A 14312-nucleotide genomic window follows, 5' to 3' on the forward strand; every position below is an offset into this window, starting at 1 on the left:
TCATAACGACATTGATCTTCATTATTTTTTGAGCAAAGACAGTTTAAAAAAAATCCCACTAAAATACCCAGACCCAAAAAGGCTCCTCATAAATGTTAAAGAGTCATACATTATTTTTTTTACTTTCAACGCTCAAATCTGTAGATCAAATTCCGTCGATTGTAAGTTTTTTTTTGCTTGTTTTATGCCTTTTAAGTCAGATAAGTTTTAATGGAAAATGCACAAAATGTACACCATTTCCCCCAAAAAAATTTCAAAGTGGAATATTTGATGTGAGGTAATTTGATCCTTCAATATGTCAATAATTCATAACATTGATTTATTATTATTAAAAAACAGTCTACATGGCAGCTTTGTGTTATTAGAGTCAACATTGCAACCTGAATGCTCTTTTGTTCCACTTTTTATTTATGTCTTTTTTATTAATAGTATGTAAGAATTAGCTCCGGGCCGCACTTTGTACACCCCTCATCTAAAGCAACGAGTAGTTTTCTTGCTCGATTCCACACAAGTGTGAATACCTGTATTATCCCTCTTATTCCTTGTGTACACGAGCTAAATGATGTTATGGCTCTATAAGGATAATGTCAACAGCCAAGCGTTAAGGTCTATTCATCTTTATTTTCTTAAATACAGGACAGAACAATAACATGTATAAAAGTGTGATCAAAGGTAGCACTATATTATAATAAATGTTGATCCAGCCATTCATTGGTGCATGGATGAATGAAGGCGGGAGACATAGTCTTTGTAGCGCTTGGTGAGTTCCTCCAGTTGATCAGCTGGGAAACAGAAGAGAAACAAAACTCAACACACTTACAGTCTGTATGTGAGACAGGAACACGTAATTCCCTTTTGTGTTCTAAATGGTGAAAAACGGCTAGCACGAGGCAGCTAAAAATGCAGGTAATGGGGTTTCATTCAAACATCCCCAAACTGCTGTAACCTGCATATTAACCATGCTATACCAACGTCCTTGAGAACCACTGGACTCAGGGAGAGCAGGGACTCACATAAAGTGCCTTTCTTTCCTTGACTCCCGCAGTACAGTTCTGTTTGCAGCCGGCTCACTTGGTCGCTCACACACACCGATGCTTCCGACACTTCCTTCAGCATTTCCAACACCTGCAGAGTGAGACACCAGCAGCAGTGTGTACAGACAGCGCTGCAAGCAATGTGTGTGTGTGTGCGTGTGTGTGTGTACCGTGTTGCAGGCCAGCAGCAGTCCGTGGACTCTCTGGAAGACTTCGGTCTCTGCGCTAAAACTCGACGACTCTCGAGCACAGCACGCTTTCAGGTCCGTCTCATACACGTGGCAGAAAGTGGTCATCAACTGCTGGAGGTCGCCCAGCGCCAAATGCAGCGCACTGGGGGTGAAGACGCGGGAACTTGGCACCCCATCTTTTAGGAAGTGGCACTTAAACAGAACAGGCCACACTTTTGAGCGTTACGGCAAACATTGTGTGACAAATTACTGACAATTTTGGTACGGTGGAACCTTGATTTACGCAGCTCTCTATGTGCTAACTTTTCGGTTCGCAAACTTTTGGATCGAGCCAAATATGCCTCCGTGTGCGAACGACATGTCTGTGTATGAATGCTTCATTCATTTGGTGTCACGCCTGCAGGCAAGAAGCAGGGCGCAGCAATTTTGGGGAGGCGGAGCCTCCACATCATTTGCTGCGTAAATTCCCAACTATAAGCCACTACTTTTTTCCTACACTTTGAAACCTGAGGCATATAAAACGATCTAGCTAATTAGTGGATTTTTTCCTCGCTGATGGCCATAATGCAAATAGTTATTAATTTCTTTAAACAAGCAAATACACTGAAAAGTTGTGTTATTGTTTATGCTACACCGCCATCTATTGGACGAGTTCGCTCACTGCAGGTGCTGCTCGGTTGGTAGAGTGCCCGTGCCAGCAATTTGAGGGTTCCAGGTTTGATCCCAGCTTCCGCCATCCTAGTCACTAGGGCTGTGAATATTTGGATGTCCCACGATTCGATTCAATATCGATTCTTGGGGTCACGATTCGATTCAAAATCGATTTTTTTTTCAATTCAACACGATTCTCGATTCAAAAACTATTTTTTTCCCGATTAAAAAACGATTCTCTATTCATTCAATACATAGGATTTCAGCAGGATCTACCCCAGTCTGCTGACATGCAAGCAGAGTAGTAGATTTTTGTAAAAACTTTTATAATTGTAAAGGACAATGTTTTATCAACTGATTTATCAACTGATAATGTAAATTTGTTTTAACTATTAAATGAACCAAAAATATGACTTATTTTATCTTTGTGAAAATATTGGACACAGTGTGTTGTCAAGCTTATGAGATGCGATGCAAGTGTAAGCCACTGTGAAACTATTCTTTTTTTTTTATATATATAAATGTCTAATGATAATGTCAATGAGGGATTTTTAATCACTTCTATGTTGAAATTGTAACTAATATTGATACTGTTGTTGATAATATTCATTTTTGTTTCACTACTTTTGGTTTGTTCTATGTCTCCTCTCAATTGCTCTGTTTATTGCAGTTCTGAGTGTTGCTGGGTCGGGTTTAGTTTTGGAATTGGATTGCATTGTTATGGTATTGCTGTGTATTGTTTTTTGGATTGATTAATTAAAAAAAAAAAATTGTTAAAAATAATATTTATTTTAAAAAAAAAATCGATAAAAAAAAAAAAAGAGAATCGATTCTGAATTGCACAACGTGAGAATCGCGATTCGGATCCGAATCGATTTTTTCCCACACCCGTACTGGTCACTGCAGTTTTGTCCTTGGGCAAGACACTTTACCCACCTGCTCCCAGTGTCACCCACATTGGTGTAAATGTAATTTAAATATTGGTTTCACTATGTAAAGCGCTTTGAGTCACTAGAGAAAAGTGCTGTATAAATATAATTCACTTCACTTCGCTGCAGTGTCCTTCCATTTAGTGCTTTCAACCGGATGTAGAAGTGCCGTTCCTTCTTCAAGACGCCCATAGCATTTCTAATCGTTCATTCATCATTGTAAACAATGTTTGTAAGTTTTACAATATAACTAAAACCACTAAACCGTGCCATGTGTGATGTCTGTAGGAGTGTTTTAATTCATATTGGTACGTGCTATTGTAATGTAATCAAGCGAGCGTCGTTAGCTTTAGCCAAAATGTTGACACGTTTACCAGTGTCTTTGTTAGTATTATTACCTTACAATGGCATTATTTTTGTATCGTTTCAGATTTGTAAATTCACTAAGATGTCACCGTGGAGTTATGGAGTCTGTTTAGCTGATTGGAGAGCAAGCTTCCGCAGCTAGTGGGTCCATGACAATGACTTCTGTTTTGTTTGATCAACCGTTTTACTGCCGTGTTACAGACACTGTATGGAAACAATTAAGCTATTTAAATAAACATTTACAGAATCTTTCTTTGTAAATAACTAATTTCCCAACGTGTATACCTGCGGCTTATAGTACGGTGCGGCTAATATACGGAAATTTAGTGGGTGTGGTTTCTTGGTGCTTCATTGTGTGTGCCTTTTCTGAGTTTTTCGCCTTTTTACACGTTTTGTCCATTTTGCTAACTCAATATGAGTCCCACAAAGACAACAGACCAGCGTAGAAAGAAGGGAATTACTGTGTAGTTGAAAAAAAAAAAACTATTTACATTAATGGTGCTCGCAAGTATGGAAGAACCGACAAAGCAGGCTTCATACAACAGCAGGTTTTAATTGTGATGAGGCCAGACTTTTCCAGAAAAATACGCCAAAGCAGACTTAAATCACAGCGGAGGAGGAAAAAAAAGGTATCTCTCTTCCCAACCACACACGCACGCACGCACGCACGCACGCACGCACGCACGCACGCACGCACGCACGCACGCACGCACGCACGCACGCACGCACGCACGCACACACACACACACACACACACACACACACACACACACACACACACACACACACACACACACACACACACACACACACACACACACACACACACACACACACACACACACACACACACACACACACACACACACACACACACACACACACACACACACACACACACAATTGATCCCTCCCTTCTCTACCTCTGTCTGCTCCTTTGTAGTTGGCTCCTCCTTTGCAATGTTTTTCTAAGTTAATTTTACTTTTTTAAAGGTTTATTATTGTAGCAATATGGTTGCTAAAGTTTAGGCATTTTTGTGACTTCTGATTGCTTGTGTGGGCACCAAAGGGACTTCTGTGTGTGCGTGTGTTGGCAGGGTAGCGCATACAGGACAGTTGTTGTTTTGACTTGTTAATAAAGAGACCCTTCCTTGTTATGTTTGTTTGATGTATAGTACAGTATAGCACTTTATATTGCGTCTGAAGTGTACAAACCTAAAATGTGGACTTTTGTCAAAGATGGAACCAATTATTCATAGTTACATTGTTTCTTATGAAGGAATTTGCTTCACTATACAAACTTTTCCATTTACAACCCCTGTTCAAGAACCAAATAGGTTCGTAAATTGAAGTTCCACAGTAGTATTGTCAGTAAAACAAAGTTCATACCTCAGACTGTAGCTTCTCCAGCACGGAGCGAGTAGACTGGATGACGGCAGCAATGTTGTCAGCGTTGTCTCTTCTTGGCTTGAGATTGGATTTGGGATTCTTGTGTACAAAAACCCTGTGACAAAATATGAAAATGGTGAAGGAAATGTCGTGAAATAAAAAGTAACAAAGCTGGAGGGTAAAACAAACGTGGTGTTGGAGGGCCAGTGAGGGTCCAGTGAAGGTGTCAACATCTGAGTGAGATGAGGCATACTCTCTGCAGCAAAGAGCGTGTTCAAGAGCATCTCTGCACCCTGCTCAGTGGACACGTGGCAGTCCAGGACCACAGCGACAAGTTGCTCCAAGAACTGAAGCTGCTGGCGGCAATTTGCGTCACCCTGGAGGGAGATGTGCGGAGAATTAAGTCAGGTTTACTAGAAGACTAACGACAGGAACTGTCACTGATGACGTCGGGATGGGTATCGTATCGAGATGTTGCGAGATTTGACTTTTCTAATTGATCGGCGATCGGCTAATGAGCTGCCGAGCCCGACCGATCTTTACCTTTCCCTTCAAAAACGGACCTTTCCATGAGGGTGCATGTCTTGCCAGAACCCTGGCTCCAAATTGAGAACAAGCTGCGTGTTGTTGTCTATCCACAGTGCGAAACCCCTTCTAAAATATGAATCCTCGCCACGGTGGCAGAAAATAAAGTACATTTTTCTAAGTATCACTGGAGGACTAAATGTGAAAGGAATGGCTAAGCATGCTACATATCCAGCCAGCAGGACCACACAAGAAGCTAACCGCTAAAGCTTCGATGTAAAGTAGAGGTGATCTATCCAGATGTCGATACTATTGATACATAGTGTTCCATCAGTATTTAAACGATACTCAAGTGATTAGATTGATATTGTTCTTTTTGTTTTTACAAAATTATTTTTGCTATGTTTTGTTATTGTTTACAAAGTGAGGAAGCCTGATACAGGAAGGCTTTGACGGCAAAACCCAAATGATTGAAATAGGAGCCAATAGTCATTTTTGTTTACTTACTGTGCCCCAGACACTTTTGTTTAAAAAATGAAGTAGCATTTAAAACCACAAATATAATACATTGTCTGATTTACAACAATACTAGCCATTCTACATTTAATAAGACAAGCTTTGTAAAAATATGTTACTGCTTTTAATCTTCATAAAACATTTTCACTTCTAAAGCCGACTGTCAAAGTATCGGATCGGGACTCTAAATCGGATCCAATCTAAAGCCAAAAATGTAGACCAAGATACCCCAGTAAAACTTACATGCTATGGTTTATGGTTAAAGTTTATTTCGAACATGCATTCAGTTACAACATGATGTATCACAATTTTCAGTTTTTCTTTACATGTCCGAAAAAAGGAGTAGGAAGAAGCACAGCTTATTTAATTCTACCCCTTTTCCATTTCATAGCAATTACTAACACATTTGTTCACCTCTTGTTCTCAATTTGTATAGAATTTAACTCCATAAATAATATAGTTCTCAAGAAAATAAACAGTTGAATAAGTTTTAAATAACATAGTGGGATGAACAACATTATGTCATCTTAAACAGGGTTCAAAATGTTTATCAGAGTTCTTATTTGTACTTTGTAAACACCTTGAGTTTGAACTGTTTCTTAAACTGGATCAACATTGTTTATTAATCCATTCCATAATCTAATTCCACATACTTAAGCTTTTAAATGTTGTACGTGCATACAAATATATTAAATTACATTTTTCTCTAAAGTTATATTTCTCTTTTTTTTGTTTTTGAAGAATTGTTGCACATTCTTGGCTAGCAGGTTATAGTTTGCTTTGTGCATAATGTTAGCTGTTTGCAAATGCACAAAACAGTTTAATTTCAATATTTTGGATTCATTAAATAAAAGGTTTGTATGTTCTCTATATCCAACATTATGTATAATTCTAACTGATCTTTTTTGTAACACTGGGAGTTGTTTCCTCATCTTTCTGCACAATAACTCAGATATGGTAACACCAGCAAGCAGTAGAGAATATGGAGTGATTTTTGGTCTAGAACATATTTTGCTTCATTTATTATAGGCATATTTCTTGCCACCTTATGTTGTAAATTGTTTTGATATTTCCAGTTTATTATTACACCCAAAATTGTGTTGTTTTTTAGTACTCTGTCTTTTTGTATTTGTGTTTGACTTTCTCTTCTACTGTTACCAAATATCATTATTTTAGTTTTACTGAGATTCAAAGATAGTCTGTTTTTGTCAAACCGTCTCTTTCATTTGTTCATGTCTTCCGTTATTTGTATTAGCTTCTCTGTGTTCTCTACTGATACAACGAAGTCGTGTGGTTTGCAAATAATACTAACTTTAAGTCCTTAGTAAAGCTTGAACACTTTTAGTCCAGTATTGAATCCTGTGGTACGCCGCAGGATATGTATATCTAGCATGGCAGACGCGTGTTTGCCCAGCTTCAAGTTGATACAAGTAACACATTTTTGCCAAAAAAAAAATTAAAAACATGCTAATTCATTTAATAAAAAACAACAAAAACACAATGTTTTTTGATTTTATAAAACTTTGTGACATTAAAGTTGGACAGACTAGGAATTAAAGTACTTCAGTTATATAAATTAAAGGATAAATAAGCAATACTCAAAAATAAGAAATAAAGTCCATAAAAATTGCCAATTGTCGCAGCAATACAGAACAGAGAATGTGCAAACCCCCCCCCCCGAAAAACACTTCCTACTTTTGACCAATGAGGCGTAATCCCACCTTTATCAAGTCCAGGCTGTCTCTTTTGCACAGCATCAGGTCCTGGCCAAGAGCAGCAATCCCTGTTTAAAACAGAACCGCATCAGTGAAACCATTGTCAAAATTCAATTTACTACCACTGCAAAGAATGTAGCACAGTTTGTTACAGATCGACTGATTATTGGCACATATATTGGGCATTTTGACGTATATTGGTATCAGTCTTTTTTCTTTTTTTTACATCTGCAGCATAACTACATCAGCAGATACATTATACACAATATGATACCAGTATTTCAAAAATTAATAATTAGGTACATGGATAGTAGTAACCACTGCTCAAACCCTGCGTGAGAAAACTTCTCTTTTTGCTGAAGCCTATTTTTTTTTTTTCCTTTTATTTAAAAATAAAAATACTCTCATTGTCAATAATCCTCCCCAAAAATGTTTTGATACCTTACACGGTATTTATTTGAGTTCTTGTGAGAATTTTTCTCCGATCTGCTCAACCACGGCGCTCCCCTTTCTCTACTTCTTCCAGTGATGCTCGTCTACAGTACGTCTCCTTTGCTTACATGTTTTGTGCCAGGAAATCCAGTTTTTGTCCTTCTTTCCTGGCGTATTCTCAGTCCCGTTTTGTTTGTTTTTGCGACTGCAGCGATCGAGTTTCATGTTTCGTGGTTCAATCAAGTAACGCAACAAAGATGGATGGACATGAAATCGACCGAAAATATATATCTGAAAAAATTACAAACTTTGTGTGAATGTCTTGACAAATAGAAGATTACTATAGAAGTAAAGAAGAACAGGCAGCAGCTCACACATTCTCATACTTTCTGTAACATCCATGAAGAAATGTCAGCCAGCTTGAAAAATGTCTCCACTATAATCTACGTGAAGGAGCCCAGAATTATTTTTTTTTTAATGTTCACAATAGTTTATGGAAACCTTACAATGTATTGAATCCATAAACTGTTATAAAATGCAGTAGAGGGCGAGTTATTGTGATGAAGAGAAATGCCATATTTTACCAATTTTCCCAGGAGATTTGCCTTATTTTGAAATGCAAATGTTAACGCTCCTCTTAGATACACATACGGTAATAAAGGTGTTTTGACATTAGCGTCACACAAAACACTGAAAAATATTGTTAAAAAAACTACTTAATACCTTGTCCTGGTGTTTACTGACGCGTAGAAGTCATGTTTAGATTTTTTTTTTACTGTAATTGAAAAATATTGTTAAAAACTACTTAATACCTTGTCCAGATGTTGACTGACGCATACAAGTCATGTTTAGATTTTTTTTGTTACTGTCATTAAATATTGGCTCCAAATATCGATTATAGGCCTCCTTGACTAATAATAATCAGTTTACAACAAATCGGTCGATCTCTACAGTACTAAGTCAACTTGCAAATATGCGAAGTTGTACCCACATCACTGCATCCAGCCATGCAAATAATCTAAAACAAAAAATGTGTTACCTCTGGTCAAAATATCAGGGTCTCGGACCTTCGACGCCTTCTCTTTCAAATTGCCAAAGTTTGGGTCTATACTGTGAGGAGGAAAACATGGCCAATTTATTACACAGTCATATTTAACTTGGCGCATACATGATGACTTCTCGTGCTTTTTCCAAACCTGCAGCAGATCCAGGTCAGGATGTCAGTGCGTAGCTGGGATGGAGTGCAGAGGAGCTGCAACATGTCCTCAGAATCCTGCAAGTGCACACCTTCCAGCAGGGGACAGGGCACAGCCTCAACAAAGAGAAATATAATAATGTCTATAATGCACAAAAAGGCACTTGGCTGTGTGGTGTGAATATTTTTGTTTGCATACAATTCGGACAATGATTCAAGCTTTGAATGAATTTTTTTTTTTCAATTTAAAAAGTACAACCATTTTTGTGTTGCTCACATTTTTCTGGGTTGCTATCACGTGACCTAGAGGCACTCCCGTGTGTCAGGTGGAGGGCAAGAGTCCCATTAGGCTACTGTTTATTTACATGCATCAGTGCATTTTAGGGCATATTTGGAAAGGGTTTGGAGGCAAGTATGCAAGCTATCATGAAAATATATGGAAATGGGATGGAGTGAAATTATGCACTCTTAAAAAAAACTATTTTCTAAAGATTTCAACCATTCAAACCAAAATGTATTGCTTTACGCTTGGTAAACTATCAATTAAATATCTGAATGTCAATTTTTTTTTAACAATAATTCTACAGCATCGTTTATTGATCTAATTAATTGGCGAAAAAGGTCCTACCATTACAATTAAATAACTTTACTGCAACAGGTATTGCTAGTCAAAACAGAAGAATACTGCAAACCTGAACAAACAGAAGGCAGCTAATTACAAACAAACGCTGTATTAGTGAATTCGAATTTTAGCCTTTTAGTTAAATAAAACAAAATTACCAGAATACTTGTATAAATGCGATGGGCTCGCTCCGTCTCTTTTAAAGCGTCCGCCATTTTCTTCTTCTTCGGTTCACAGCTGCACGCATGCGCACTGGCACTTCGTCTTCTTCTTCGGTTTAACGGTCGTTGGCGTCCATCATTTGGTATATTTCCGCCCCCTTTTTGCATGCACTTTGACCATACGTACAGTATACAGTATGTGCTCGCTAATCATGTTTTTAAATGTGAATAATCTATTTTTAGAATTGTATTAATTTAATTTAATACTGTACATTTATTTTGGGAAGCTTACAGATATATAGATAAAGTATATCGATGTCCCCATTTCCGATAGAGGAGATTACATTTGGCATATTTATGAAAGACAGCAATCTAGAAATTATTATTCATATTATTATGTTGCAAACTGCATTTTTCATACTTAAACGTCGATTTCCTAAAATGAAACCCAAATTCTTCCATTGGATTAATATTTTGAAAAAATAATAAAATCTTGGAAAATGGTACAAATAGAAAAGGGGTCTGGTGGCTTGTGCAGCCCTTTGAGACACTTGTGATTAAGGGCTATATAAATAAACGTTGATTGATTGATTGATTTTAAATTATTAATACAATCTTGGAAAACGGTATATATATATATATATATATATATATATATATATATATATATATATATATATATATATATATATATATATATATATATATATATATATATATATATATATATATATATATATATATATATATATAAACACACACACACACACACACACACACACACACACACACACACACACACACACACACACATTCAATTGTTCAATTTAAAAAATGAATTTTTAGCCAGACACAGTCACACACCTAATATCCCGCTTTTATTTTGAAATAACATTTCCGGTGTCAGAATATAAAAAAAATGTATTTCTGGATTTGAAAATGTTTTATACATAAAGATATATTTACTTTCTATTCACATATTATTTGGAAAACATGTTCCGTATACATTTGATTAGTCTTTGTCGCCGAAAGCGGTTGCTTCTAAAACAAACTATAATTTATCGCCAGTGGGTGGCAGCATCGCGCTGCGTTCACAACATTTTGCGAATAAGAAATCCATTTCCGAGCACCTTCCGCTCGCTAGCAAATAGCTCAGAGTTTGCCACCTCCGTTCGCTTTTCGTTTACGTTTTAAAGAGTGTCTAAAAGACGGGGCTGGGTTGGCGTGAATTTATCAAGTAGTAGTGCGGTTTTACACCTATTGGGCCTTAAAGATGAAGAACAAAGGCTCCGAGAAGAGGCGCCATGTGGTAGCATGGATCAACAAAGCCGAGTGGGATCAGGTACGGGAATATTTGTACTCCAAAGATACCGCCTTGCAGAAAAATGCTCTTCATAGGATATCGGCGTGGAAAGCCAGGTATGCCAACAGCACACCTGTGGCAATGGACTGCACCGCTGACCTAGTCAGGTGTCAAGTGTTGGACCGGTGCGGGAAGCTGGACACTCATGACCTGGTTCTGCTTTACGGCGCGGCCCTGGTCAGGTTTACCAACCTGATCACCGAACGTCAACAAGGCAAAGTCGCCCGTCCATTGAGGACCCTGGCGGGAAACTTGAACATCCCAGAGTGGATCATCGATTTAAGGCACGACGTCACTCACCGTAAACTCCCTACCTTGAAACAGTGCAGAAAGGGATGCGAGGTGGTCCTGGAGTGGCTCCAGCAGGAGTATTGGTCCAGACAGCTGGGAGGTGGTCCGAGTGAGGACTGGGAGTCGGACGAGGAGGTGGACCAGAAACGAAAAGAAGAGGAGCTCATTGCGAGGCAAAAAGAAATGGACGCTTACAAGACTGGAAGGGAGCTTCTGATATCGTATGAACAGGACCAGTATGTGGTTTACGGCCAGCTACATGACAAAAAAGATAAGAACTCCTGGCCGGACCCTTTGGCCGACATGAGCTGGATACTCGGCGAGATCAAACAGTTCTCTGTGGAATCGAGTGATCTGCTGATCGACGTCCTGTTAGAAGACGGCTTCCTGATTCCAACACCTGAGCAACTGTCGTCGATAGGCTGCGACACCTCTGAAAATGTTTGCTTGTCACCCGCTCAGCCCCAACTCCCTCAAGGTTTCCTGCGTTTTTGGCTCCCCCTCCTGCACGAACTCAACTTCCCGTCGTTTATCCATCTCTTTCTGGAGAAGCTCTTTGCGGAGCTGAAGCTGCTCTCCGCGGAGCCGAACAAACACAGGGTGTGCTACGTTTCCGCCTGGATCTCGGAAGTCATGCTCTGCAACAGCACCAGGTGTGACTACCACTACGAAACAAAAGTGCAGAAGAAGGCCAGAATGAAGGAGAGGATATTTATCAACCGCATCCAGTTCAGGTGGCAGCAGCTGCTGTCCGCCTGTTTGGATGCTCCATGCGTCAGCACGTCCCACCTGCTCTCCTTGATCCTGGAGGACATGGAGCATCCGCTTCCTCTGGAAACCCAGCAGAGGCTTCTGCAGCTGTGCACCATTTACACTCGGGAGGAACACTCGGACCCGGACTCGGAGCACACCCAGCAGCCTATTTACACACTGGAGAGCTTGCATGAGAAGCTGGAGCGCTCCAAGCATCACGGCCGTTCATCCGCGCTTGAATTTGAAAGGAGCAACTCCTCACAGGAGAAGAAATCGTCAGGTGTTGATGCTGAGAAAGCAAGGATCCTCCGAGGTTCTTCCTGGCAGGTGTGCTCGGATAAGGTTTTGTGGAGGAACTACCCCCTCGGCAAAGTCCCTGGCCAGTCTGACGACCCGTCATGCCTCCTGTTGGACAGTTACACGCCCATGACCGTGTTGGATCAGCCGGTGGAGATGGAGGGCAGCACAAAGCACAAGATGTCCGCACCCCCTGCTGGCACAAAGACGGCAGAAGGTTCTCTTTGGAGTAACGGGGACCTTGAGAAGCTCAAATGCGGACTGCAGCTTTTTTGAGTCTCGTTTAAATGTACAAATATATGAAAAAAAAACCTGATTTGGGAACAAAACAAGTTTTTTGTAAACATTTGACACAATCCACCAAATCCTACTAGTAATTATGTACGTTAAGAGTGAAAATAATCATTTGAACAGTTGTCATCACTAAAACTAAGATCCACATTTCATTTAATGCATTTTGCACAATGACAAAATGTCTGCTAGCAAGTGCTCACTCTGAATAAAACTTCTGCATAAATTATGCTGTTTGTGCTCAAAACGTGTAGTTATGTTGTGTCACAGCAAGGTAAAGTGTGTCTGCCTTGTGGAGACGGCTTTAATGGCTCTTTGAAGGGAGTCGGATCTTTACAAGCCGTTCCTTTGAAAGAGCCGTTCAAAAAACTGGCTTGTTATTATTTATATATATATATATATATTTTTTTTATCAAAGTAGCAGTTATAAGATATGGAGTATAGTCATTTAAATTTACATATACTACACTAATGGTGGGTATGATTTTATTCTGAAGTATTTGCTATTTTAAACATTCCGTAAAGTGGCGCCATATTCCTATGCTTTGACAGCGACATCACTATTTTGAATTTTCCCTCAGCTAAAATATTTTTTTTATGATGGAGAAAAGAAACACACAAATAAGCAGAAATAAACTGTATTTTTGGATGTAAAAAGCATAAATACAACTGGAATTGGAATTAGGAAATAATACAAATGGGAATACACGTGTGTGCGTTTGAACGATTACACATTTCACAAAAATGAACAAGAAAATGTTATCTAAATAAAATGAATAGAAAATGTATATACTTTATAAATATTTTTACATTTAAAAAAGTAAATCTCCAAAAAACATGCACCTGGGGATAGGTTGATTGGCAATGCTAAATTGGCCCTAGTGTGTAAATGTGAATGTTGTCTGTCTATCTGTGTTTACCCTGCGATGAGGTGGTTCCGCCCGAATGCAGCTGAGATAGGCTCCAGCACCCCCTGTGACCCCGAAAGGGACAAGCGGTAGAAAAATGGATGGATTAAATCTAAATGCTCCTATATTTCAGTCGGGAGGGCAATTGCTGAAGCTATATCGGCATTGTGCATTAACTAAACGTCTCACAACTGCGAATTGGTCCTCACAGTTCACTTAAAAGAGCCGTTCAAAAGACTGGGTTCGTTCGCAAAGGTCATTTCGGTACTGCCACTTTTTAGCATGTTCTCGCTTTGTTTTGCGTGTGTTTTTACCACCCACATCCCAACAAGATAATTAAGAGACTCAAACAATGAATCGTTGTTTGTCTATATGAGTGATAAAAAATAAAAAACCCGCACATAATTAGTTCTAATGGGTATTTAAAGGCTTTAAAAGCAAGACATGTTCGGTATTTTTATTTAGGAGTCAGGACCGAATTAATTACATGCACCTGGAGATAGGTTGATTGGCAACACTAAATTGGCCCTAGTGTGTGAATGTGAGTGTGAATGTTGTCTGTCTATCTGTGTTGGCCCTGCGATGAGGTGGCGACTTGTCCAGGGTGTACACCGCCTTTCGCCCGAATTTGATTGATTGATTGAGACTTTTATTAGTAGATTGCACATTACAGTACATATTCC

General features: G+C 39.1%; 2 protein-coding genes across 4 annotated transcripts; one reads left to right on the plus strand and one right to left on the minus strand.

Moving 5' to 3' along the window:
* Positions 1-601: 601 nt before the first annotated feature.
* Positions 602-9872, minus strand: haus7 (HAUS augmin-like complex, subunit 7). 3 transcript variants are annotated; one of them, XM_062052195.1, is made up of 9 exons: positions 9724-9872; positions 8945-9060; positions 8788-8858; positions 7323-7384; positions 4750-4937; positions 4561-4675; positions 1205-1417; positions 1014-1125; positions 602-782 (listed from the first exon to the last, which is right to left on the minus strand). In XM_062052195.1, the coding sequence occupies exons 1-9, from the start codon at positions 9778-9780 to the stop codon at positions 709-711; spliced, it is 1008 nt and encodes a 335-aa protein (XP_061908179.1). In that variant the 5' UTR covers positions 9781-9872; the 3' UTR covers positions 602-708. The 3 variants fall into 3 exon arrangements, with proteins under 3 accessions (XP_061908179.1, XP_061908181.1, XP_061908180.1); XM_062052197.1 differs by having other exon boundaries at positions 8945-9035; positions 9724-9855; XM_062052196.1 differs by lacking the exon at positions 9724-9872 and adding an exon at positions 9221-9686.
* A 915-nt stretch (positions 9873-10787) lies between these two features.
* las1l (LAS1 like ribosome biogenesis factor) lies at positions 10788-12950 on the plus strand. The gene has a single exon (XM_062052198.1). It carries the CDS (start codon positions 11000-11002, stop codon positions 12704-12706), a length of 1707 nt encoding a protein of 568 aa, XP_061908182.1. The 5' UTR covers positions 10788-10999; the 3' UTR covers positions 12707-12950.
* The last annotated feature ends 1362 nt before the right edge of the window (positions 12951-14312 follow it).

The sequence above is a fragment of the Entelurus aequoreus genome, linkage group LG07 (assembly GCF_033978785.1).
Source record: "Entelurus aequoreus isolate RoL-2023_Sb linkage group LG07, RoL_Eaeq_v1.1, whole genome shotgun sequence".
NCBI classification, from domain to species: domain Eukaryota; kingdom Metazoa; phylum Chordata; class Actinopteri; order Syngnathiformes; family Syngnathidae; genus Entelurus; species Entelurus aequoreus.

Excerpts from the sequence above, each read along its gene's own strand:
- haus7 (XM_062052195.1), bottom strand. The coding sequence starts at position 9,780 with ATGGCGGACGCTTTAAAAGAGACGGAGCGAGCCCATCGCATTTATACA. Across the intron at positions 8,859-8,944 it reads CTGACCTGGATCTGCTGCAG|TATAGACCCAAACTTTGGCA; the intron begins GTTTGGAAAAAG and ends TCCTCCTCACAG. Across the intron at positions 4,676-4,749 it reads CACTGGCCCTCCAACACCAC|GGTTTTTGTACACAAGAATC; the intron begins GTTTGTTTTACC and ends ATTTTGTCACAG.
- las1l (XM_062052198.1), top strand. The coding sequence starts at position 11,000 with ATGAAGAACAAAGGCTCCGAGAAGAGGCGCCATGTGGTAGCATGGATC.